The sequence below is a fragment of the Caenorhabditis remanei genome, chromosome III (genome assembly GCF_010183535.1).
Source record: "Caenorhabditis remanei strain PX506 chromosome III, whole genome shotgun sequence".
Classification (NCBI taxonomy): domain Eukaryota; kingdom Metazoa; phylum Nematoda; class Chromadorea; order Rhabditida; family Rhabditidae; genus Caenorhabditis; species Caenorhabditis remanei.
In genome coordinates this window covers 13,535,944-13,559,589 of record NC_071330.1, presented here as the reverse complement: position 1 = coordinate 13,559,589, position 23,646 = coordinate 13,535,944, and the positions used below count along the sequence as shown (strand labels likewise).

The following is a 23,646-nucleotide window of genomic DNA, read 5'->3' as shown; positions in this document are numbered from 1 at the left end:
ATCTTCGAATTGATATACTTTTCGATATGCGCCTTTAAACTTGGTTACTATAGTTATTGCAACTCCAGATGCCACACGAAGAGAATGAAAAGTGTGAACATTTTTTTCCTACTGAGACACCCAAAAATCAGAAAAAGAGCAACGAAAAAGAGCATCGTCACATTCATACCATACCATAATCATAATAATAATAATAAATAATTCGAAAAAATTAAATCCAAAAAAGTCTGCATAGAAGACTTTTTAGGGGGAAACGGGGGCTAAAACATTATCTGGGAGGAAATATCAGAAAAACGGGGTGGGGGGGGGGCGGAGCTTATAGAAAAGGGGGCGTGGTTCATGTGTGACGATATTTCATGTATTTGAAGTTGTGAATGATGAATTTTTAAAGAGTGAAAATGAGGAGAATGGGGGGAATACTCGCATAGCATAAATAAGGCCAAAATGGTAAATAGGGGGCGGAGCCACATGAAAGTGGGCGGAGCCTAAGAGGGGATTCTGAATACAAAAAATGGGGGAAAAATCGATAAATTTCAGAGAGACCTGAGAATATGGGGGACAAATGGAATTTTCAGAATTTTCAGAGAGAAATGAGAATAGAGAGAAGAGGATTAGAGAAAAATAGAGGAATTGCACTTGAAATTATCGATTCCTATATTGGAGAAGTGGAGGCGGAATTTTGGGTGATTTTCAGACATTTTTAGAGGCTGGAAATATCAGAAAAATCGGTCAAAAAATTCAGATTTTTGAGCATTTTTCAGAATTTGTCCGTTCAAAAATTACTGAAATTTTCAAAATTTCAGCTAAAACGAGGGAATTTTGAGTTTTTAAAGACAAAACGCGTCTGAAAATCTCAAAAAACACCAATTTCAGCTGAAAAATCCCATTTTTCCGCTCAAAATTCTTCAAAAATTGTCTTTTTTCAAAATTTCAGACAGTTTAGAGATGGAATTTTGATGTTTTTAAGGAACAAGTCTAGTGAAGTCTAGTGAAGAAAAAGTGTCTGAAAATCTCAAAAATTCCATCAAAAATCCCCAATTTCAGCTCAAAAACCTTCCAAAATTGTCGATTTTCAACATTTCAGACAGTTTTTTCAAAGCAAAAACATCTTAAAATCTCAAAAACGAGCAAAAATCCAATTTTTCCAGTTTAAAATCGTCCAAAACGGGGGTCAAAGAGGTAGAAGAACAGTTGAAAATGAGGAGAAGGAGGGGGGTGGGGACTAGAAAAGAAACAAAAAATGATAATAGGAGGAAGGAAATATGGACACAGGGGGCGGAGTCAAAGGGGGTAAAAAAGCAGTTTTCAGGCACAAAAAATGGGTCAAAAAAATCAAAAAGTGGGCGTGGCCTAAAATGCTCAATTCTCAACATTCAAAAGAGCGGCAAACTTGTTGGCTCCCAACGGCGTCTGTTTCGCCTCCTTCTTCTTCTCCTTTTTCTTATCCTTCTTATTCTTTTTCGGTGTCGACGGCGTCTGTTGCTGCGATGAGTCGTCGTCCCCCCCTTTGGCGGCTTCAGATGACGTGGTGGCAGAAGGGGGCGGAGCCGCCGCGGCAGCTGCTGCCTCAGCTCGTTTCGCCGCTTCCGCGGCACGTTTCGCCTCTTGGAGCTGAAAAAGAGAAATTTTAGATTAAAAATTTCAGAAAATTATATATATATAAACATATAGCACTTGGGGACGATGGACATGGTGGTGTGCGGGGGTGCGATAGAGTGTGATGGGTGGGTGGACATCTGGACGTCCGGACATCCGGACAGACATCGCTTATAACAGATTAGTGGTTAAAAAACTCAAAAAGTGGACATCCGGACACACAAAATGTCCAGAAAACCTCAAAAAATCCGAAATTTAATACAAATTTTTTCCATCTGTTCGTCAGAGTGTGTCCAGATGTCCGACTCGTCAAAAATTGATTCCAAGGGATACTGTAGATATCTGTGTATCCATATATCCGGATGTCCACTAAACATATCTGTCTGTGCATCGGGTGAGTCCGAATGTCCGGATGTCCTCATTTCTACAGTTTTCGCCTCATTTTCAGCTAATTTCCGCCAGTTTTGGCTGAAACTAACTTTCTGGTATGTCGGGAGTGTCTGTTTGTCCGAATGTCGGAAATTTCCAGATTTTTTTCGAATTCAGATGTGAAATTGAGCTGAAATTTTCAGCAAGGCAATGAAAATGGTTCAAAAATGAACAAAAATCTTCGAAAATTATCGTTTTTAGAAATTTCAGACAGTTTAAAGATAGAATTCTGAGGTTTCTGACGGAAAAGTGTCTGAAAATCTCGAAAATTTCATCAAAAATGCTCAAAAACCCCTAAAAATCGGATTTTTTCACTCAAAAATCTTCAAAAACGCTCAAATTTCAGCACAAAAATCGCTCAAAAAATAACGATAATCTTCGAAAATTGTCGATTTTCAGAAAATCAGAGGGAAAAAACATCTGAAAATCTCGACAAATCAGTTAAACATTATCGTTTTTCACAATTTCAGCCAGTTTTGGAGTGCTGAGAGTGTCGGTTTGTCCAGATGTCCATGGGTCCGTCTGTCTTTCTGTCTGTCCGCGAATCCAGATGTCCCCATTTTTCTCATTCTGCATGCAAGAAATTGAATTTTCACTACTTTTTGACAGTTTTAAGCCAATTTTCTGAAAATCTCAAAAATTCAGTCAAAAAATGCTCAAAAATCTGTATTTCCCGTCTTTTTTGACACAGTTTTCATCAATTTTCAAGTCCTGTCTGTCCAGATGTCCGTCTGTGAATCCACATCCAGATGTCCCAAATCCCTCATTCTACATGCAAATGGATCGAATCTGGGCGGATTTTCAGTCAATTTTCAGCCAAAAATCTCCTCTGCATGCATCCTTTCAGCTCTCTTCTCCTCCATCTCTCATGCAATAATAAAGTCACCACAAAACGACAGCGATGATTCGTCCGTAGATCAAAAAACTAACCTGTTGCTGATTCTGTTGATAGCATTCCAGCGAACAAGTCAACGCCTTCACACCTCGCGAGTTAGTAATGGTATAAATAGTGGGCGTGTCTTTGACGACGCTCGGTTTCGCACCGCGTGCCAACACCTTCCAGTTACCCCAACAATCCCGCACTCTCACCGTTTGGCCGCCTTCGACGGGCGTCGTCTTCGTCGCTGATGATGACGTCACTTTCACCACCGCCGCCGCCGACGTCTTCTGCTGATTCTCGTCAGCCTTCTTCTGCTCCGTCGTCGTCGTCGTCACGTCTTCTTCTTTCCGATTGTAGCTGTGACTCCCATTGTAATCGAGCCGCGCTTTTCCTCCTCGAGCCACGCCCCTCGTTGCTCCGCCGCCACGCCCACCACGGAGAGCTCCACGATGCGACGATGGAGCCGACGTCGTCGTCGATTTCTCCGTTTTCGCCGATTCAGATTCTCCAGAAATTGACGATCGCCGATTCGCTGCTTCTTTACGATCCTGATAGCGACGCTTCTGCTGATGATGACTCGTCTTCGTGACGACATCTCCAGTGTCTCCAGATGCTTCTGCGGCTCCAGATGACGACGTCTTCTCGATTTGTCCCATCGTCGCCGACTTCTGAAGTTGATGATGATGATGATGATGTCCGCCACGTGCCGTATACGTGCTCATCGTGGCACGATGCTTTCCACGACCACCACCGCCACGTGATGACGTTCCAGATGACGATGGATGTGGTGGCGGGAGTTCAGATGACGTCGACTTGTTCATCTCGGATTGAGCCGATTCAGAAGCCGTTGACATCTTCTGGAACTTTGAAACTGTTAGAGAAGTGAGAAATCAACATTTTTCAGTCAAAAAAATGTCCAGATTTTCAGATTTTCAGTTAAAAAATGTCCAAATTTTCAGATTTTCGGTCAAAAAATGCCCAAAATTTTAGATTTTCAGTTAAAAAATGTCTAAATTCGATATATTTCTGTCAGAAAACGTCAAACATTTGATTTTAGCTCAAAAAAAGTCCTAAATCAACATTTTCCAATAAAAAAATGTCCAAATTTTCAGATTTTCGGTCAAAAAATGCCCAAAATTTTGAATTTTTAAACTAAAAATGTCTAGAATCCACATTTTTCAGTAAAAAAATGTCCAAATTTTCAGATTTTCGGTCAAAAACCTCCAAAATTTCAGATTTTAAGTCAAAAAATATCCCAAATCAACATTTTCCGATAAAAAAATGTCAAAAATTTCAGATTTTCAGTCAAAAAATGTCAAAAATTTCAGATTTTGTTTCAAAAAATACCTTATTATCGGCCGTGGGATACTGTATCGGATCCACTGGTGGCACCTCGTCAGCGTCTTTCATCTTTTCGACGTCAATCGATTCACGCTTCTTGATTCTGAAAATGAGAAGAGAATTAGGGGACTTTTAGTAGTGAACGATTGTCTGGCGCGCCTTAGACGCGTTTTTTAGCCAGCAAACAAATCTGGGGTGCCTCTGGCGCGTTTTTCTACTGAAAATGAGTGTCTGGCGCGCCTCAGACGCGCTAAAATTCCAAAAATCTCGATCTGGCGCAACGACTGAAGCGCGTTTTGAACTAAAAATCTTGATCTAAAGCACCAGAAACCTGATTTTTCGCTTTTTTTTTTTGGGAAAAGTCAGTCTGGCGCGCCTGAGGCGCGTTTTGAACCAAAAATTTTTGCTCTGGGTCACCTGAGTCGCGTTTTTAGGCAGAAAACCAATCTGGCGCTGTTTCGAGTCGCGAAGTCCGTTATAAGTATAACCTGGCGCGCCTGAGTCGCGGCGTTCACTCAAAAATAGAGTCGCTGGCGTTCCGTTGGCGCGTGAATACATTTCCGGAATTTCTAAAGTTTCCAGACCAATTTTCACCAATTTCTGATCATTTTCATCGAATTTCGGCTTTTTTTGCATATTTTAAACCAAATTTTCTCAAGATTTCAAAGCAACAAAAAAAAACTAACACAACCGATCCGGGCGGTGCTCCTTGCTCATACGTCGTCTGATGATGTGTCGTTTGTTGAGGAGCTGGTGCTCCGGCTGCTTTCACCCCTCCAGAATACGGTTTGTGATGGTGTCCCTGATATGCTCCATGATACGATTTATGGCTAGACGTCGAGCTACGCGTCATTTGACTATCGGAAATCGGGGCGGCGGCGGCGGCGGTGGGAGGCGCCGTATTCTCATGATCTCCACCAGAATTCTCATCTGAATTCGACGTCGTCGTCGTCGACTTCGACTTCTCCGCGTGTCGCTTCTCGAGCTCCAGAAGACGTGCCTGTGTGTCGACGGGTTTCGCGTCTCCGAACGGATTCGTCGTCGGCTTTTTCACCGTCGTCGGATGGTCTTCCTGATTCGTCGTCGTCGCCACCGACATTCTAGAAGATGTGCGTGAGAATCCATTGTCGTTGTACGTGTTGTGAGATTCGGTACGAGAGCGAGCACTGATTGACGCCGGCGGTTGCGACTGATATTGGGCGGTACTGTAGCGGCAGTCGTTCGACGTCGAATTGTGTTGATAACTGCCCGATCGTTGGAGTGGACCACCACCGTGATTGTTCTCATTGTCGTTGTATCTGTTGTAATTCGGCCCACTGTGTTGACGCTCGTAGTTTGGATTCTGAAATAAGGAGGAAAAGTGAGATGAGATGGCAGATAATTATTAATTAGAACACAGTCTCCCAGACTCCGAGTAAGAACTGCAAGGAAATTTTTGATCTACCCTCGTGAAACGAAAAATTTGAGAAATTAGCAGGTCTAAAACGTTATTACTTTAATTTTTAGCGTAAAGCTCAATGTCAGAAGTAAGAAAATTTCAGTTTTAGAATTATTCTGAGAGCATTATCCAACCATTCAATCCAAAAAATTATGGTTTCAGATATTATTTCGAGTCGAAACGGCAATTTTTCATTTTGATTTCGGAAAAATCTACGGGATTTGTTCATTTCTCAAAATTATCCAACGAATGATTGCTCAAAACGCGCTCCGGAGATTTTTACACATTTCTGTAGGACGGTTTTCCAATTTGCTCATTAGTTTTTGAGAAATCGATCAAATTCCGAATTTCTTTCAGTTTTTTGTTATTTTCTCGAAAACTAATGAGCAAATTGGAAAACCGTCCTACAGAAATGTGTAAAAATCTCCGGAGCGCGTTTTGAGCAATCATTCGTTGGATAATTTTGAGAAATGAACAAATCCCGTAGATTTTTCCGAAATCAAAATGAAAAATTGCCGTTTCGACTCGAAATAATATCTGAAACCATAATTTTTTGGATTGAATGGTTGGATAATGCTCTCAGAATAATTCTAAAACTGAAATTTTCTTACTTCTGACATTGAGCTTTACGCTAAAAATTAAAGTAATAACGTTTTAGACCTGCTAATTTCTCAAATTTTTCGTTTCATGAGGGTAGATCAAAAATTTCCTTGCAGTTCTTACTCGGAGTCTGGGAGACTGTGTAGAATAGACAAAAATAGGTTAGATAACAGTGTCTGGCGCGCCTGGGACGCGTTTTGAACCAAAAATCTCGATCTGGCGCACCCTTTACGCGTTTTGAACTAAAATTCTTGATCTGGCGCACCCTGGACGCGTTTTGAACCAAAAATCTCGATCTGGCGCACCCTTTACGCGTTTTGAACTAAAATTCTTGATCTGGCGCACCCTGGACGCGTTTTGAACCAAAAATCTTGATCTGGCGCACCCTAGACGCGTTTCGAACCAAAAATCTTGATCTGGCGCGCCTGAGGCGTTTTTTGAACCAAAAATCTTGATCTGGCGCGCCCGAGACGCGTTTAGAACCAAAAATCTTGACCTGGCGCACCCTAGACGCGTTTTGAACCAAAAATCTCGATCTGGCGCACCCTGGACGCGTTTTGAACCAGTTTTCAAACTATTCGTGTTTCTAGGCCACCTATTATAAAATGTGGTGGTTTTGAACACTTTTCCCGCTTTTTTTCACCAAAAAATTATGAAAATTGACTATTTTCTTTCGAATTTTGAGAGAAAATGGGAATTTTCAGCTTCAGTATCACAAAAATTCCAAAATTTTTTAATAAAAACCTTATTTTAGACCAAAACAACTCACTCTGGGCGCTCTGAAACTGCGATTATTGTCGTTGTTGTTGTAGCGTGAGGAGTCGTTGTTGTACCCACCATTTCGATTTCCTTCAAATTCTTTCAGATTCGTTTAGATATTATGACTGAAAAGGGGGCGGGACTTACCTCCTCCACGACGATCATGATATCCGCCAGCCGGCATTGTGCCATAGTGATTGTTTCGGTTGCTGGAAAAATAAAAACAGTTTTATGTTTTAAAAAAAGTGGCTGGCGCGCCTGAGACGCTTTTTGAGCTGAAAATCGTGATTTGGAGCACCAAACACGCCATTTTTCGGCTGAGGTTTTCGTGTGGGCGGCGCCGTTAACTTGTTTTTAGGAAAAAGTTTGTCTGGTGCGCCTGAGACGCGTTTTTTCGCCAGAAAACCATTGAGTTTTTAAAGGAAAAGTCGAGAAAGCGGGGTTTTAAAAGAGAAATAAAGGTGAAACCACAATTTTTCAACGCTAACACCTTGAAATGACAGTCAGAAACGAATTTTGAGACCAAAATGAGAAAATTTGGAATTTTTCAGTCGTTTCTGCATTAAAATAGATAGTACGAAGGGGTATCAAACATGCAGTGTTTTTAGCTCGAAATTTCATCAAAAAACCTCAATTTTGAGTCTTTTTTTCACCGATTTTGGCAGAGACTCAAGATCTGAGGCTGGCGTGCCTAGTACGCGTTTTAAATCAAAAATCTGGATCTGACGTATCTTGGCCGCTCTCTCATTGATGGATAACAAAAGTCTGGCGCGCCTCAGACGCGTTTTTTTAGCCGAAAAACTAATCTGAGGTGCCTCCGGCGCGTTGTTTTGAACCAAAAATCGTGATCTGGCGCGCCTGGGACGCGTTTTGAACCAAAAATCTTGATCTGGCGCACCCTAGACGCGTTTTGAACCAAAAATCTTGATCTGGCGCGCCTGGGACGCGGTTTTGAACTAAAAATCTCGATCTGGCGCGCCTGGGACGCGTTTTGAACTAAAAATCTCGATCTGGCGCGCCCGAGACGCGTTTTGAACCGAAAATCTTATTTGAGCGCGGATTTCGAGTCAAAACTCAGCGATTTTCACAAAATTTGACAAATTTTCTACAAATCAACACCTAATTTTCACTATTTTTGGATATTTTGAGCTTCCCTAACACATACCCCTTCTCAAACCGTCCACTCTGCGAATGTCGATCACTATTCAGACTACTCTGACTGTTATAGTGATTTCGATTGTTTTGTCGACTATAATTCCGTCCACTTCCACTGAAATGACTATCAGCACTCTCGTATTGTCTTGCGTAGTCTCCAGACACTCGTGACGTCACCCGTCCAACTGATTCTCTATTCTGACGTACAAACACCTTCAGAATTCGTCCCTTGAATTCCTTCTCGTCTCGTGTCTGTGCGTGAAGCAATCCCTCTTTCGAGAAATATTCAATTTCAGCTTTTTCTCCCTCTTTTCGAAAATGTATCGTTTTAATCAATTTGTCACCACCGAAATAGTAAATAATCTCCTCTTCGACGTGTTGCGACGAGATATTCGTCACTTGGACACGGAAAGGGGCGGAGTCGGGAATCTGATGACGACGTTCCGGCGAGAGAGACGATGGGTTCGCACCGTCGACGTCGTCGTCGCCGTGTTCGTCATTGTCGATGAGTTGGAACTGGAAAACAAAGAAAGAGTGAAATTTTCGGGAATTTTGAGGGAAAATTGGGTAAAAATATGCAAAAAATTACCAAAATTTTTTGAAAATGGTCTAAAAATCTGAAAAAAAAATGACCGAAATTCATGAAAACCATAAAAAATTTGCAAAAAACAACCGAAATTCGAAGAAAACGATCTAAAATTGGTGAAAATTGGTCTAGAAGCGCGCCAACGGAACCCCAGTCGAAAAAAGAAAAACGCGTCTCTGGCGCGCCAGCCTAAGTTCCCAAATTCTACTATCCACCGAGAAAAGCCGCTCAAATACAGATTTCCGGTTTGAAAACGCGTCTCACGCGCGCCAAATTCCACTTTTCAGATCGAAAACCGCATCTTGAGCGTCCCAGACTCGATTTTTCTATTAAAAACGTGTCTCAGATGAGTTTTTTCAGCTAAAACTCGTGTCAGGGGCGCACCTGACTAACTTTTTTTGATTCAATTAGCCTGGCGCGCCTCTGACGCATGTTTTGGTTGAAAAAACTCAACTGAAACACATTTTTAATAGAAAAATCGAGTCTGGGACTCTCAAAATGGGTTTTCGATCTGAAAAGAGGAACCTGGCGCGCCTGGAACGCGTTTCGAGTCAGACAACAAATCTGGGGTGCCCCTGGCGCCGAAAATGAGTGGCTGGCGCGCCTGAGACGCTTTTTCAAACAAAAAATCTGAATATGGAGCGCCTTTTATTGGTGGAAAGTACAATTCTCCGGCTGGTGCATCGGAGACGCGTTTTTCTTCTTTTTTTTCGGCTGGGGTTCCGTTGACGCGTTTCTAGACCAATTTTCACCAGTTTTCTCTTCATTTTCCTCGAATTTCGGTCATTTTTTGCGTATTTTTGGACCATTTTCATGCATTTTTCTCCAATTTTCTCCCAAATTTCCACGGCGGGTTTCAAACGAAAATGAGCGTCTGGCGCGTCTGAGGCGCGTTTGTTTTTAATAGAAAAATCGCGTCTGGGATGCTCAAAATGGGTTTTCGATCTGAAACGTGGAATCTGGCGCGCCTGAGACGCGTTTTTAGCCATGCAATAAATCTGGGGGGCCTCTGGCGCGCCGGAGACGCGTTTTCATTGAAAAAAATAACTTTTCAAACCGGTAATCTGATTCTGAAGCGCGCCCGAGACGCGTTTTTTGTGTCTGGGGTTCCGTTGGCGCGTTTCTGGAGCAATTTTCACCATTTTTTGATCATTTTCAATGAATTTCGTTCATTTTTTTGCCTATTTTTGGGCCATTTTCATGCAATTTTCTCCCAATTTTTCAAATGAAAATTAGCGGCTGGCGCGCCTGAGACGTTTTTTCTTGTTTGGTTTTATCGGTGGAAAGCAGAATTTGGCGACCTAGTTTCCTAACTAGGGAAGGCCCTCGACTCGGTCTGGAGTTATGGGTCGTGACCTATATCATTGGAAAGCTGAGAAAACGCTGATTCCAAATATATATTCAGTTTTTGCCCTCGAGATCTGGTATTCTAGAAAACGAGGTCAAAGTTTGGACAACTGACAAGGCATTACCTTTCGGAAGTGTCAAAAATACCGGCAGTGTGGTGTAGGTGGTAGCAGAGATGCTCAATGCACAACCAGTTTTTGGTTCAATTCCGGTCACCAAGTTTTTTTTTGGTTTTTATAATTTCTCTTTTTTATCTATTTGAACAGAATTTTGAAAAAAACCAATTCCCGATCCAAAAAAAACGCGACGTACAGAGCTGTGCGGAATTCCTTCTTCCTTCTTCCTTCTTCCTTCTTCCGGGCATTTTTTCACTTCCTTCTTCCTTCTTCCTTCTTCCTTTTTTGAAATTTTATTCCTTCTTCCTTCTTCCTTCTTCCGTTGAAATTGTTCGACTTCCGTGTTAAAAGTTCACAAAAATTTTGTAATTTTCGACTGAATATCAGCGGAGTTTTGGTGATTTTTAATGGAATTTTGTATGCAAAACAACGCCAAAATTCGTTTTCAGAGATGACTAGAAAAAAGTTTCCTCAAATTTGTCATTTTCAAAATTAACTTCCGATTTCCCGGTTTGGAACCCAACTTCCTTCTTCCTTCCTTCTTCCTTCTTCCGGGCTTTTTTCACTTCCTTCTTCCTTCTTCCTTCTTCCTTTTTGAAAAATTTCGTTCCTTCTTCCTTCTTCCTTCTTCCTTTTTGAAAATGTTATTCCTTCTTCCTTCTTCCTTCTTCCTTTTTTGAAAATTTTACTTCCGCACAGCTCTGGCGACGTAGTTTCCTAAGGCTGGGGCGCCAGAGACGCGTTTTTTTCAGCTGGGGTTCCGTTGGCGCGTTTCTGGAGCAATTTTCACCAATTTTTGATCATTTTCAATGAATTTCGTTCATTTTTTTGCATATTTTTTGACCATTTTTCTCCAATTTTAACCCAATTTTCGCCTAAATTACTCACCTCCTCCTCTTCCATCAATTGTGCCCATGAGACTCCTTCGGTGAATGGTTGAATTGTTGAATCACACACCTTCAACGACAAAAACATTATTTATTCGATCTGTGCGATATTGCTGCGAATTCACAGAGAGCAAATTTAGAGAATAATCGATTTTTCCGTTTTTTTTTCAATTTTTACGTAATTTTTTCGTAATTTTTTAAAGAAAACGTGAAAGAGTTGGAATTTTTTTTTGAATAATTGGGGCAATACGGGATGAATTTCTCACGGCGAAAAATGATGATTTTCGGAGGGAAATTTAAAGAAAAAACGTGGAAAATTGAGGATTTTTCATGGAAATTTCCAATAAATTTCAGATTTTTCACAAAAATGGTCGTAAAAACGAAATTTAAGACGGTTTCAACACACGTTTTTCGATTTTTTCGAGAAAATCCGATTTGTATCATCGAAATTCAATTTTTTTTAGTCGCAAAAAATGATTATTCACTAGAAAATAGCATTTCCAAATCAAAAAGTTAAATTTTAGGCCAAAAATCCGATTTTTCTATACGATAAATGACACTCTGGCGTGCCTTGGACGCGTTTTATATAGAGAAATTACTGAAAAATCCGATTTTTCGCATTTTCAACTCAAAATGTTGCTCAAATATGTACCAAAATCAGTTTCCAACCATGGAAAAGCTGAATTTCCGCTATTTTGAATAGGAAAAAGATATTTCTTGGTTTTTTTCGATTTTCAGCAATTTCTAAGAGAAAATTCCAGTTTCAATCGTTTTCAGCTCCAAAAATGCTATTTTTGGGTCAAAAATGCTCTGAAAAATGATGTTTTTGGCTTAAATTAGTCTCAAATCTGATTATTACCTTTTTCTGGGCATTTCTGACCTAAAAATAGAATTTTTTGGCTGAAAAAGGTCGAAATTTGCGAATTTTCATCCAGAAATGAGTAATTTTAGTCGAAAATCGAAAAATATGCATTTCTATGCTGAAAACCGTTAGAATTCACAATTTTCGAGCTGAAATTGTCTGAAATTCCGGTTTTAAACTAGAATTTGAAAAATGAGATTCGAGACTAATTTAAGCCAAAATTAGCCTTTTCTGGGCTGAAAATGATTGAAAACGGGAATTTTCTCATAAAAATCGGGTTTTCTATACTGAATCGTAATTTCGGTGAAAATAACCAAGAAAAATCTTTTTCCCATTAAAAAATAGCGGAAATTCAGCTTTTCCATAGTTGAAAACTGATTTTGGTACATATTGAGCAACATTTTGAGTTTGAAATGCGAAAAAATCGGAATATAAGTGATTTTACATATTTCCATTCAAATCTCCTTTCATAAATCATCAAACTTCCTCTTTTTTTTGAGCCCAAATCTTACAAAAACCTCAAACTCCGTTTAAAATGAGTCAAAATTGGCTATTTTTGGGTCAAAAATGCTCAGAAAATGGACATTTTTAGGCTGAAATTAGTCTCCATTAATTTCCATTCTCTTTGTTACCTGCAGAGTCTGCTGCGCCTGTCGGCCACTTCCAGAATCTGCAGGTTCCGTCACAGACATCTTGCTGCTTCTGAATATATTTTTTCGTGGCGACAACGGTGATGACAACGGATGCGGTGACGACACGCCGTGATTTGTGAATAATGTTCGGATTCCTGATGCTGCTGATCCGCCGCCAACGAATCTCTGATTCTGATTCTGATTCTGTTGTTTCGTCGGTGTTGTAGTTGATGATAAGGACGAACAACTCAACTTTCGAGTCGATGAGATGCGTACAGTGTTTGATTGAAGAACTGTTGATTCTTCTGCAAAATTGTATTGAAAATTTACAAAATTTCAGTGAAAATTACAGAAAAATCGAGAAATGTTGAGACTTTTTGATGGTAAAGTGATAAAAGAACTGTGGGAGGAGAAGTCTGGGGTGTCTTTAGCGTGTTTTTGAGATGAAAATTCACAAAAATTCAGTGAAAATTACAGAAAAATCGAGAAATTTCGAGATTTTTGATGGTAAAGTGATAGAAATAAGACTAAAATTGAAGTCTGGGGCGCCTTTGGCGCGTTTTTGAGATGAAAATTCACAAAAATTCAGTGAAAATTACAGAAAAATAGAGAAATTTCGAGCTTTTTGATGGTAAAGTGATAGAAATTAGACTAAAATTGAAGTCTGGGGCACCTTTGGCGCGTTTTCAGAGAGATAATGAAAAAAAAAACTGATGACTGGGGTACCTCTGGCGGGCGCGATTTATCGGTAATAATAGAAGTAACGAAGCTAGAACTGGCTGGCGCTCCATTGACGCGTTTTCTGCACAAGAATTAGTGAAAATCGGATCTGGGGTGTCTTTAGCGCGTTTTTGAGAGAGAAATTAACACTCTGGCGTGTCTTGAACGCGTTTTATATATATATATATATCATGAATTCCAGCCGAAATCTTCTGAAAACGCGATCGAAGAATAAATGAGTCTGGTGCACCTTTGACGCGCTTTGAAAGCGAAAAATCTGCTCCCCGGAGCAATTTTCGGAACAAAATGTCCATTTTGATCAGGTGATTCTGTCATTTTTCGAGGTAATGCCCTCTCTCTGCCAATTTCGTTTTCATTATCGCCTGTTTCTACCGCTATCAACTCGATATTGGAATCGAAAAATGATTGGCAGGTACGAAAAAGACAAAAAAGAGAGAGCAAAGAAGGAGTGCACGTGACTGATTGATCATACGGAATGGAGGTGAGGGAGGGGTACTTCCGGGTATAATAAAATGAGTGACTTGGACAGGTCAGAACGCTTTTTGGAAGGGAATTCTGGCCTAAATTCCTTTAAAATGCATTTTGAACTCAATCGATGAGCTCAAAATTCGTAATCTTTTAAAGTGAAATTTCCGGTCGACTGGATATGAATCTTTCAAAAAATCACATTGTGACGTCCTGTTGGAAAGCTTCAAAAGGAGCACCAAATCGGACCTGGTAATAGAATTTCAGGCTCTAAGTTTAGTAGCAACTCTACGTCACAATGTGATTTCCGGTTCAAATTTGACTTTGAAAGATTCAGAATCAGCCCAGACTCGTGATTTTAAGATTATGAGCTTACTGATTGAGCTCAAAGTCCATTTTTAAGGAATTCGGGTCTTCTAACTCTAAAATATCTTCATTTTGAGCTGAAAACCAAGATTTTTGCTCAGAAATTGAAGAATGTTTTCATTACAGCTCTCCTGGCGCTATTTTCACCCTGACAAGTTCACAATCCTTCTGAGAGGTCGATATCTCCACTGCCAAGACACGAGTTTTGAGCTCAGAAGCTGAAATTGAATGCTGTGCTGCTGGAAATCCTGAATTTGTAAACTTTTACGAATTAAAAGTCGCAGTTTTTGGTTCAGCATTTCCAGCAGCATTTAATTTCAGCTTCTGAGCTCAAAACTCGTGTCTTGGCAGTGGAGATATCGACCTCTCAGAACGATTGTGAATTTCTGAGAGTGAAAACGGCGCCAGAATAGCTCTAATGAAGAATTTTTCAATTTCTGTGCAAAAATCTTGGTTTTGAGCTCAAAATGAAACTGATAACTCAATATTTCCAAACTCGTGAGCTCAACTCAAAATTCTGTTCCTCTAAACCCGAAAAATGGTTCAAAAAGCTAATTTTGGAGCTCGAGTGAAGATTCTGGAGCCCAAGTCAAGAGTCCTGAGCTCGAGTCACAATACTGCCTCTGGACCCGAAAAAATGAGTTTCTGGTCAAAAATCTCGAAAAAAGGGCTCTTTCAAGATCTCAGAATCCAAATTTCGAGCTTTGGAGCTAAGAAATCGAATTCCGTCTCAAAAGATAGGTTCCGGAGCACCATAAGTAGCTCTCCGAGGCGGAGTTGGGCTCAGATTTCCAAAATTGGGCTCAGACCTCTAAAATTGGGCTCAGGCCTTGAAAATTGGGCTCAACCCTCAAAAATGGAGCTGAAACCTCCAAAATTGGGTTCAGATCTCTAAAATTGAGTACAGACCTCAAAAATTAGGCTGAGTCCTCCAATATTGAGTACAGACCGTAAAAATTGGGCTCAGGCTCCAATTTTCAGTTTTTGCTGCAAAACTCGACAAAACTGACCTCAAAAACTGCTTCTCAAGAGCAAAATCAAGATACAAAAGTGCACACGAGCAGCAAGAAAAGTGTGGGAAAGACGTCAGAGAGACAGAAACAGTTATTTCTTTTCCTCTCTCATCTTCTCAAACAGTAATTGTCTCTTTCTCTTTTTCTCTCTCTATCTTTCGGGTTGGCAATGTATGCCATTCGGCCGCCTAACCGATAGTAAGGCGACACCGAGAGAGAAAGGGAGACGCAGAGATATCGAACCGTCCGAGACGGCGGCGAAGAAAGTACAAATTAGCCGCCAACGAACATCTGTCTCCTCGGTGGGGTTATCTCTCAATAGCTGCGCTGACGCAATTATCGAGATTTGACACCGTGGATGATGGCCAGGTGGTTATAAGGTATATGGGGGGGATTAAGAGAGGTTTCGTGCCGATTACATCGGTCAGAGAATGGCATTTTTTGGTTCCGGGTGGAACTGAGAATTTCAAACAAAAATTATTTACGCGTCTCTGGCGCGCCAGCCTACGTCTCCAAATTCTACTATCCGCCGAGAAAAGGCGCTTCAGATTCAGAGTTCCGGTTTGAAAAAGCGTCAGATTCACCCCTCATTTGTTGCATGACTAAAAACGCGTCTCAGGCGCGCCAGATTCCACTTTTCAGATCGAAAACCGCATCTTGAGCGTCCCTGACTTGATTTTTCTTTCAAAAACGTGTTTCAGATGAACTTTTCCAACCAAAATTTAGTCTGGTGCGCCTCTGACGTGTTTACTGCATAAAAACTGCAGGTAAACGGTCTGAAACTCGGGGGAAACGGAATGAAACCGAGAAAATTGGCAAACTTCAGTTTCAGAATAGTCTCTGGGGCGTGTTTTTCCACTGGAAACAGATTTTTCACTTTCAAAATGCGTCAGAGGTGCGCCAGACCGTTTCCATCGTTGTCAAAAGAATCTCCGACGTCTTGGCATGAATTCAAGCCGATTTCTCTATATAAACGCGTTCAAGGCACGCCAAAAGGTTCTAAATGAGCATTACAGATGATTAAATACGGATTTTTGAACTGAAAATGACTATTTTTCGACTAATTACCGTCAATAATCCGGTTTTTCGATTAAGAAATCAAATTCCGAGTTGAAAACAAGGCAGACATTGACTCTAGGAAGCTGAAATCTAATCCAATCAACTTTAAAACTGAAACAACGAGTCATTCTATATATTTGATTGCTTCTTTCATAGACGTTAAGCTCTTTTTCCAACAAAAAAAACCGACATGTGGCTGAAAAATTTCAAAAATTGAGTCCCAGGAGCTCTTTTTTGCCGAATAAAACCTGAAAATCACGGTTCCAAATGGCAAAACCTGATGAAAATTGTCACATCTACTAAAAATAGGTTTTCCTACAACGGAAACTTCACTATACTGATGCTGGGAACTAATACCGGAAATTATGCAATGTAAAAGCCCATTTTCCCATGGAAAGAGACTTTTTCGTTGCCTAATTTCCGGTATTAGTTCCCAGCATCAGTATAGTGAAGTTTCCGTTGTAGGAAAACCTATTTTTAGTAGATGTGACAATTTTTTCAACGGGTTTTGGCATCTGAAACCATGATTTTTAGTATTTTCAGCTGAAAAACTTGAAAATCCAACTGAAAATCCATCTAATACCACCTAATTTCCATCTCTAAGCGGGAAACGGATCAGCTGATCTCTCAAAAAGACGAAATCGAAGACCAATCGAATCGACTTGGCTTCTTGCCAGATGCATTTCTCTATTCATTTAGAAGAAAAAGAGAGAAAAACTTGATCTCAGAGAGAGAGAGAAGAGAAGTAGTTTTCTCTTCTGCTTCTTCTATCCGAATGACGGATTGAGAGAGAGAACGAGAGAGACGCAGAGAAACGAGAGAAGAGAAGTGTCACTTCGAAAAGTGTAAAAAACTGCAAAAAATAAGAGAGAGACGTTGCAAAAACCACGGAGAAGAGGACGGAGGAGGGATTAGGATGAAGACAGCGATTAGAGTTTTTTTTTTTTGAGATTTTAAGGCCAAAATTGATCAAAAATAGATGAAAAATGGCTGAAAATGAATTTCAGATCGGTTTGAGACTGTCGATTCTTCTGAAAATTCACAAAATTACAGAAAAATTGAGAAAAATGAGATTTTTGAGTCTGGGACACCTTTGGCGCGTTTCTCAGCCTTGAAATCGGCAAAACGAGAACCGGCTGGCGCTCCATTGGCGCGTTTTCTATGAATCAATGAAAACCGAAACTGGGGTGTCTTCAGCGCGTTTTTAAGATGAAAATTCACAAAATTTCCGTGTAAATAGCAGAAAAATAGAGAAATTTTGAGATTTTGATGATAGAGTGATAGAAATACTGTCGAAAAAATAAAGTTTCGACAAGGATTTCAAAAAAAAATTTCGCGGGCTGGAACACGCAAGCGCATAAAGTTCTGGGCGGAGCTTAAACTGCAATCGCCGCATTTCTAATTTCAGTTGTTTTTTTCAAATTAAGAACCGCGCCGCTTGCAGATTTAAGCTCCGCCCAGAACTTTATGCGCTTGCTTGTTCCAGCCCGCGAAATTTTTTTTTGAAATCCTTGTCGAAACTTTATTTTTTCGACAGTAAGAATGAAATTGCAGTCTGGGGCACCTTTGGCGCGTATTCGGAGAGATAATGAAAAAAAAACTGGTGACTGGGGTACCTCTGGCGCGATTTATCGTTAATAATAGAAATTACGAAACTCAAACCGGCTGGCGCTTCATTGACGCGTTTTCTATAAATCAACCAAAACTGGGGTGTCTTTAGCGCGTTTTTAAGATGAAAAATCGAGAAAATTTGTGATTTAAGAATAAAATTGGAGTCTGGGACACCTTTGGCGCGTTTTAGAGAGACATTGAAAACCGGTAGCTGGGGTACCTCTGGCGCGTTTTCAATAAAAATTGATGAAACGAGAATCAACTGGCGCTCCATTGAGTTTTCGGTACAAGAATCAGGGAAAATAGAATCTGGGGCGTCTTTAGCGCATTTTTGAGACGAAAAGAGACACGGACGGCTAAACATGAAGAAAACCCCTTTAAATCACTATCAGACCTCATTTGAATCGCTGAAAATTGCTAAAACCATAAAAAATCCGATGAGATCTCACAAAAAAGTTGAGAAAAAAGCCGGAAACTTTTACAAAACACACTTAATCGGGTCATTACGGTTGACTACATCCAGTATATACTCAGCATGTAATGACGGAGAATTGAGAGAAATGAAAATGGGTTGAAAGTTGACAAAAAACTCGAAAAATCACAAAAAAAATCGACAAAAACTGTTAAAAATCACGAGTATCTATCTTAACTGACAGTAATCTTGCGAAATTTTGCATAATCTGATTCCGGATGGTTTTTTCTGTTTTCAAGACGATAGTGACAGAAAACGGGGCGGAATCCATCAAAAATACTATCAAAATGAGAAAAATCAGTCCAAAACACCCAAAAATCGCTAAAAAATGAACCGGAAGTTCAGAATTCAATCAAAATCTAAATATGTGTCCGAAAATCGTTCTTTGAGCATTTTCAATACTAATTTTCTGAAATTCAGAGGTCAGAAACCTTCTGGAATCCAAAAATGCTCTAAAAATGCAATTCCTGGAGGGAAAGTGAGCGTTTTTAAGTGAAAATCGACAAAAAAGTGTCTAGATTAGAACTTTTGACATCAGGGACATCAAAAACCAAACATTTCCGCTTCTGAAATATGGATTTTTGAATTCTAAATGGTCTGGAAGCTCCCAGAAGCGTCTAACCTCATTTCAGATGCTCCGATGTGAGATTTTCAGCCTTTTCAGTGCCAAAAACCTCAACTCTTCGTCTAGAGGCTCCGGGAGCTCATACTGAACAAAATCGATACCAAAAACCTCAAGTTTGGACGATTTTAGATGCTAAAAGTAGCAATTTCCGTCAAATTTTAGGCTGAAAACTCAATTTTTGGTCGTTTTCAACTAAAAACCTCAAGTTTGGACGGTTTTAGAAGCATAATCTAACTCCAGATGCCTCTATTATCGATCTCCAAACTTGCACGCTTCCAAAACGTTGCAAAAAACGCGTGACTTCTCTCTGTTCAAATAAGGAAACAGAATGGGAAAATCTCTGCGCTTTTCGATACAATGTCATCACATGGTCGGGGGTTCACTAGACTATTGGACGCCAAAAGCTATGAGAATCACTTCATAAACCAGTTCAAGTAATATCATCATCTGACTGTAAAATGGGGAAAGAAGGTTCCAGAATACACAGAAAAAACTGTAAAAATCACGTCATTATGACTTTTTTCTGATGAAATACAGTCCAATCTGATGATACATAAGTTTCAGGGTTATAATGCATCTACCCACGAAGAAAAATTGTACCATTTAATGCATTTTTTAACACTTTAATTCTATTCACGAATGCAAATTAATGCATTAATCTGCTGTTTTGTACAGTAATCAGAAGCACTGAGAAAGTTGTCGGCGCAAAATATCGCAAGCTGAAAACTCAATGCGCCTTTAATTTTTGTGTGGTTGCCCGTAAATCCACATAAAAAATTAAAGGCGCATTGAGTTTTCAGCTTGCGATATTTTGCGCCGACAACTTTCTCAGTGCTTCTGATTACTGTACAAAACAGCAGATTAATGCATTAATTTGCATTCGTGAATAGAATTAAAGTGTTAAAAAATGCATTAAATGGTACACTTTTTCTTCGTGGGTAGATGCATAAATGGCTGAAAATTGGCCAAAAAATAACCAAAAAACTCGATTCAATGCACTTTTGTCATGTAAATCGAGTTTTTGGCTCTTTTCTGGTCGAATTCCAGCCATTTAGACCCATCGGTTGTATTTCATCGGATAAAAGTAACAATTTTGACATAACGACGTGTTTTTTTGTCAAAATCTATCCTGTGGGATGAGTCATCTCACGAAATACTCATCTGAAACATCAGGGAGAGGGATTTTCAGATTTTCAGCAAAAAATGCATTGAAAATGACTGAAAATGACTGAAACCGGTAGAAAATGAGTCTTCACCAGTGATTTCGAGATTTCCAGCAATTTCAGAGCTGAAAACTCGAAATTTATGGTTTCAGGTGCTCCTGGAGCTCAAAATCTCATTTTAAACATCTCTTGAGACCAAAAATCGTTCTTTTCTAAAATTCAGAGGCCAGAAACCTTCTGGAATCCAAAAATTCTCTAAAACTGCAATTCCGGGAGGGAAAATGAGCGTTTTTTAGTGAAAAATCGACAAAAAAGTGTCTAGATTAGAACTTTTGACATCAGAGACATCAAAAACCAAAAATTTTAGCTTCTGAAATATGGATTTTCAACTTCTAAAGGGCCTGGAAGCTCCCAAAAGCGTCTAACCTCATTTCAGATAGTCCAGGGCGAAATTTTCAGCTTTTTCAGTGCTAAAAACCTCTAGAGGCTCTCGGGAGCTCATTCTAAGCAAATCGATACCAAAAACCTCAAATTTGGGCGATTCCAGAGCAACTTCCGTCAAAATTTAAGGCCGAAAACTGCAATTTTCGGTGCAGAAGCTCCGTTCAAAGCAAATCGATACCAAAAATCTCTAGTTTAGACGATTTTAGAGCAACTTCCGCCGAATTTTATGACAAAAACTCCGATTTTTGATGATTCTCAAGCCAAAATCTCCATTCAAAAAGTAGTAAAAACTTCGCCAAGTGACTTCCCAAGTAAGCTCTCGGGGGTGCCGGAAGAAAACGAACGGCGTGTTGGACGGGACCCCTCGGAGAGGCGTCGAAGAGAGAGTACACGAGTACGGAGAGAGTGTGGAGATGACGAGACGAGACGACGAGAGATGAATCGAATGACCGTTGTGGTGAGGCGTGTGAGGCGCAGAGTGAGAGAGTGTGTCAAATGGAGAGAGTGCAGCAGAGAGAACGAGAATGACGACCTCTGTGTGTTCGATTGGAGTGAAAAAGGGGGGAGTGTGTGTATATGTTGGCCACCAGCCAAGTTATGAATCCCTCTCTTTTCGTCAATGTTTCCCGTCACGGCGGAGGGGAGCGAGGGGAACAAAACGGACACGAAATATGAGAATGAACGATACATTAGTTGGGAGCGCGGAACTGTCTTTGGCATGAAAATGACCGAAAATTGGAGTTTTTAACTTAAAATTCGACAATTCGGTAGCTAAAATCGTCCAAACTTGAGCTTTTCGGTATCGATTTGTTAGGAATGAGCATCCGGAGCCTCTAGGCTAGGTTCCAACTCAAACTTTCGAAATTCGAATTCAATCAAAAGCAAAAAAGAAAAACGGACGGAATCAGAAATAGTCCGAAAACCGCAAAAAATACTATCAAAATGAGCAGAATCAGTCCTAGATGCGCAAACATCGCTAAAAATGAACGAATCTCGTGGAAAAACGTTCCAAAAACTCTAAAAATCACGCTTTTTCGACAGTAAACCGACTCTATAGCCACTGTAAGTTCAGCATTCAATCAAAATCTGAATATGTGTCCGAAAATCGTTCTTTGAGCATTTTCTGAACTAATTTTTTGAAATTCAGAAGCCAGAAGGCTTATGGAATCCAAAACTGCGATTTTGGGAGGGAAATGGCCGTTTTTAGTCAAAAATTGACAAAAAAAAATGTCGAAATAGTCTAAAGATTATGTAACTTGAACTTTTGACAGAAGAATCGTTGCGAAAGATGATTCATAGCAATCTGGGACATCAAAAATCCAAAATTTCCGCATTTTTAGGCCTAAAATATGACGAAAATTGCTATTTTTGCATCTAAAATCGTCCAACGAGAGGAATTAGGAACGGAAACATGAGACAGAATGAAAATAAGGAATGAAAAATCAAAAAATCACATTTTTTCGCCAATTTGAGCACATTCTGTAGGGAAAAAAGTATTTTGGTTTGCAAGTATCGATGCTGGAAAATTAGGGATGAGCAATAATTTCAGCACTGCAAAAACTCGACTCTTCAAGCGCAAAAAAGAGCAAAGCAATGCTGAAATAGGTGTTTCAAGCTTTTTTAGCAGAATTTTCGGTAAAAAGGACATTCTGCAGTTGAAAAAGACTTGTTGAGTTTCGAGCAAAAAATGTGATTTTTTTTCACGATTTTCACCCAAAAAACGGCATTTTTAGCCGATTTTTCATTCAAAATTGACACTTTTGGGGGGTAAAAATCGCAGTATCAGTGATTTTTGAACTAAAAATCCAATTCTTCCGCAATTTTGACCCGAAAAACCATAATTTTTGTCAATTTTTCACTATAAATATGAGAAAATACCGCTAAAATAGGCTCAAAGAGATTATCTAAACAGTTCCCCTACTGTTTTGAGCCGCTCTCAGATCAGGGCTCTGCGAAAATATATTTTTAAAGCTTCATACCGGAAAAATCAGAAAATTCAACAAAAAACATTTCGAGAAGTGTCTGAAAAGTGAGTTTTTCGGCAATTATTGTCATTTTTTAGTTAAAAATATTGAAAAAAGGTGAAAAATTCTGGGAGATGAGGATGAAAAACAATACAAATTGAGTATGATGAACTATGAGGAGTAGAATTCTAAATTGGTGAAAAAATTAGCATTTTTATGAAAAAAAAAAGAAACAAAAACGTTTATTGAGCACTTAAACTTAAAAAATTGCACTTTTTGCAACGAAAATTTCAGTTTTTTCAGAAAAAGGCATACTTTGATGGAAATAGTGATTCCACGGAGAGAAATCAGATTTTTCAGATTAATAACTGATTATTTGACACAATTCACAGAAATTCATCCACAGAAAGCAAAAAAATGAGGAAAAAATCATCCAAAATCGATTTTTTCACAAATTCTTGCTATTTTTAGCACATTTTTCACTGAAAAAACGCCGATTTTTGCAGTAAATTTGAGAGTTTCACAAATTTTCCATCATTTGTCATTTTTTTTTGAACTTACGCATTCGCATCTGTCGAGTATCGAGGTGCAAATGAAGAATCGAAGGTATTTCATTCATAATTTTGTTTTTCTGCAAAATAATTGATTAAAATAAGTGAAAAAATCAAGAAAATCGGTGAAAAATTAGCCGAAAAACCGAAAAATAGGCAATTAAAATTTAAAAATCGCGGTGAAAAAAGAAATGAGAAACTGTATTCGTGGTGGGACGCAGGACAAGAAATTGGGACGTGCGCCTTTAAGATTACTGTAGTAAAAAGTTGAAAAATGGATTATTCGCGATTTTTTCGATGAAAATAAGAGAAAATAAGTGAAAATAAGGCAGGAATTAACAAAAATTGAGAGAATTGAGTGTTAGAAATTCAAAATTCAATTTAAAATTCTCAAAAATATCAGAAAACCACAAAGAAGTCAGAAAACGTAACGGAGAAATCATAAGACGTCACAGAAGGCGCAAAACGAATATTCATAGGATCCGAAATCATTAAAATATCAGAAAACTTAAATTCTAATAATCACAAAAAACAAAAAAAGTAA

At 39.4% G+C, this 23,646-nt stretch overlaps 1 pseudogene across 1 annotated transcript; it reads right to left on the bottom strand.

Moving 5' to 3' along the window:
• Positions 1-1,359: 1,359 nt before the first annotated feature.
• GCK72_011197 lies at positions 1,360-15,651 on the bottom strand (annotated as a pseudogene). The gene is made up of 10 exons: positions 15,633-15,651; positions 12,629-12,933; positions 11,136-11,204; positions 8,209-8,714; positions 7,191-7,252; positions 7,054-7,133; positions 4,933-5,588; positions 4,253-4,349; positions 2,956-3,762; positions 1,360-1,611 (listed from the first exon to the last, which is right to left on the bottom strand). Coding segments are annotated over exons 1-10 (2,853 nt in total).
• Between the last annotated feature and the right edge of the window lie 7,995 nt (positions 15,652-23,646).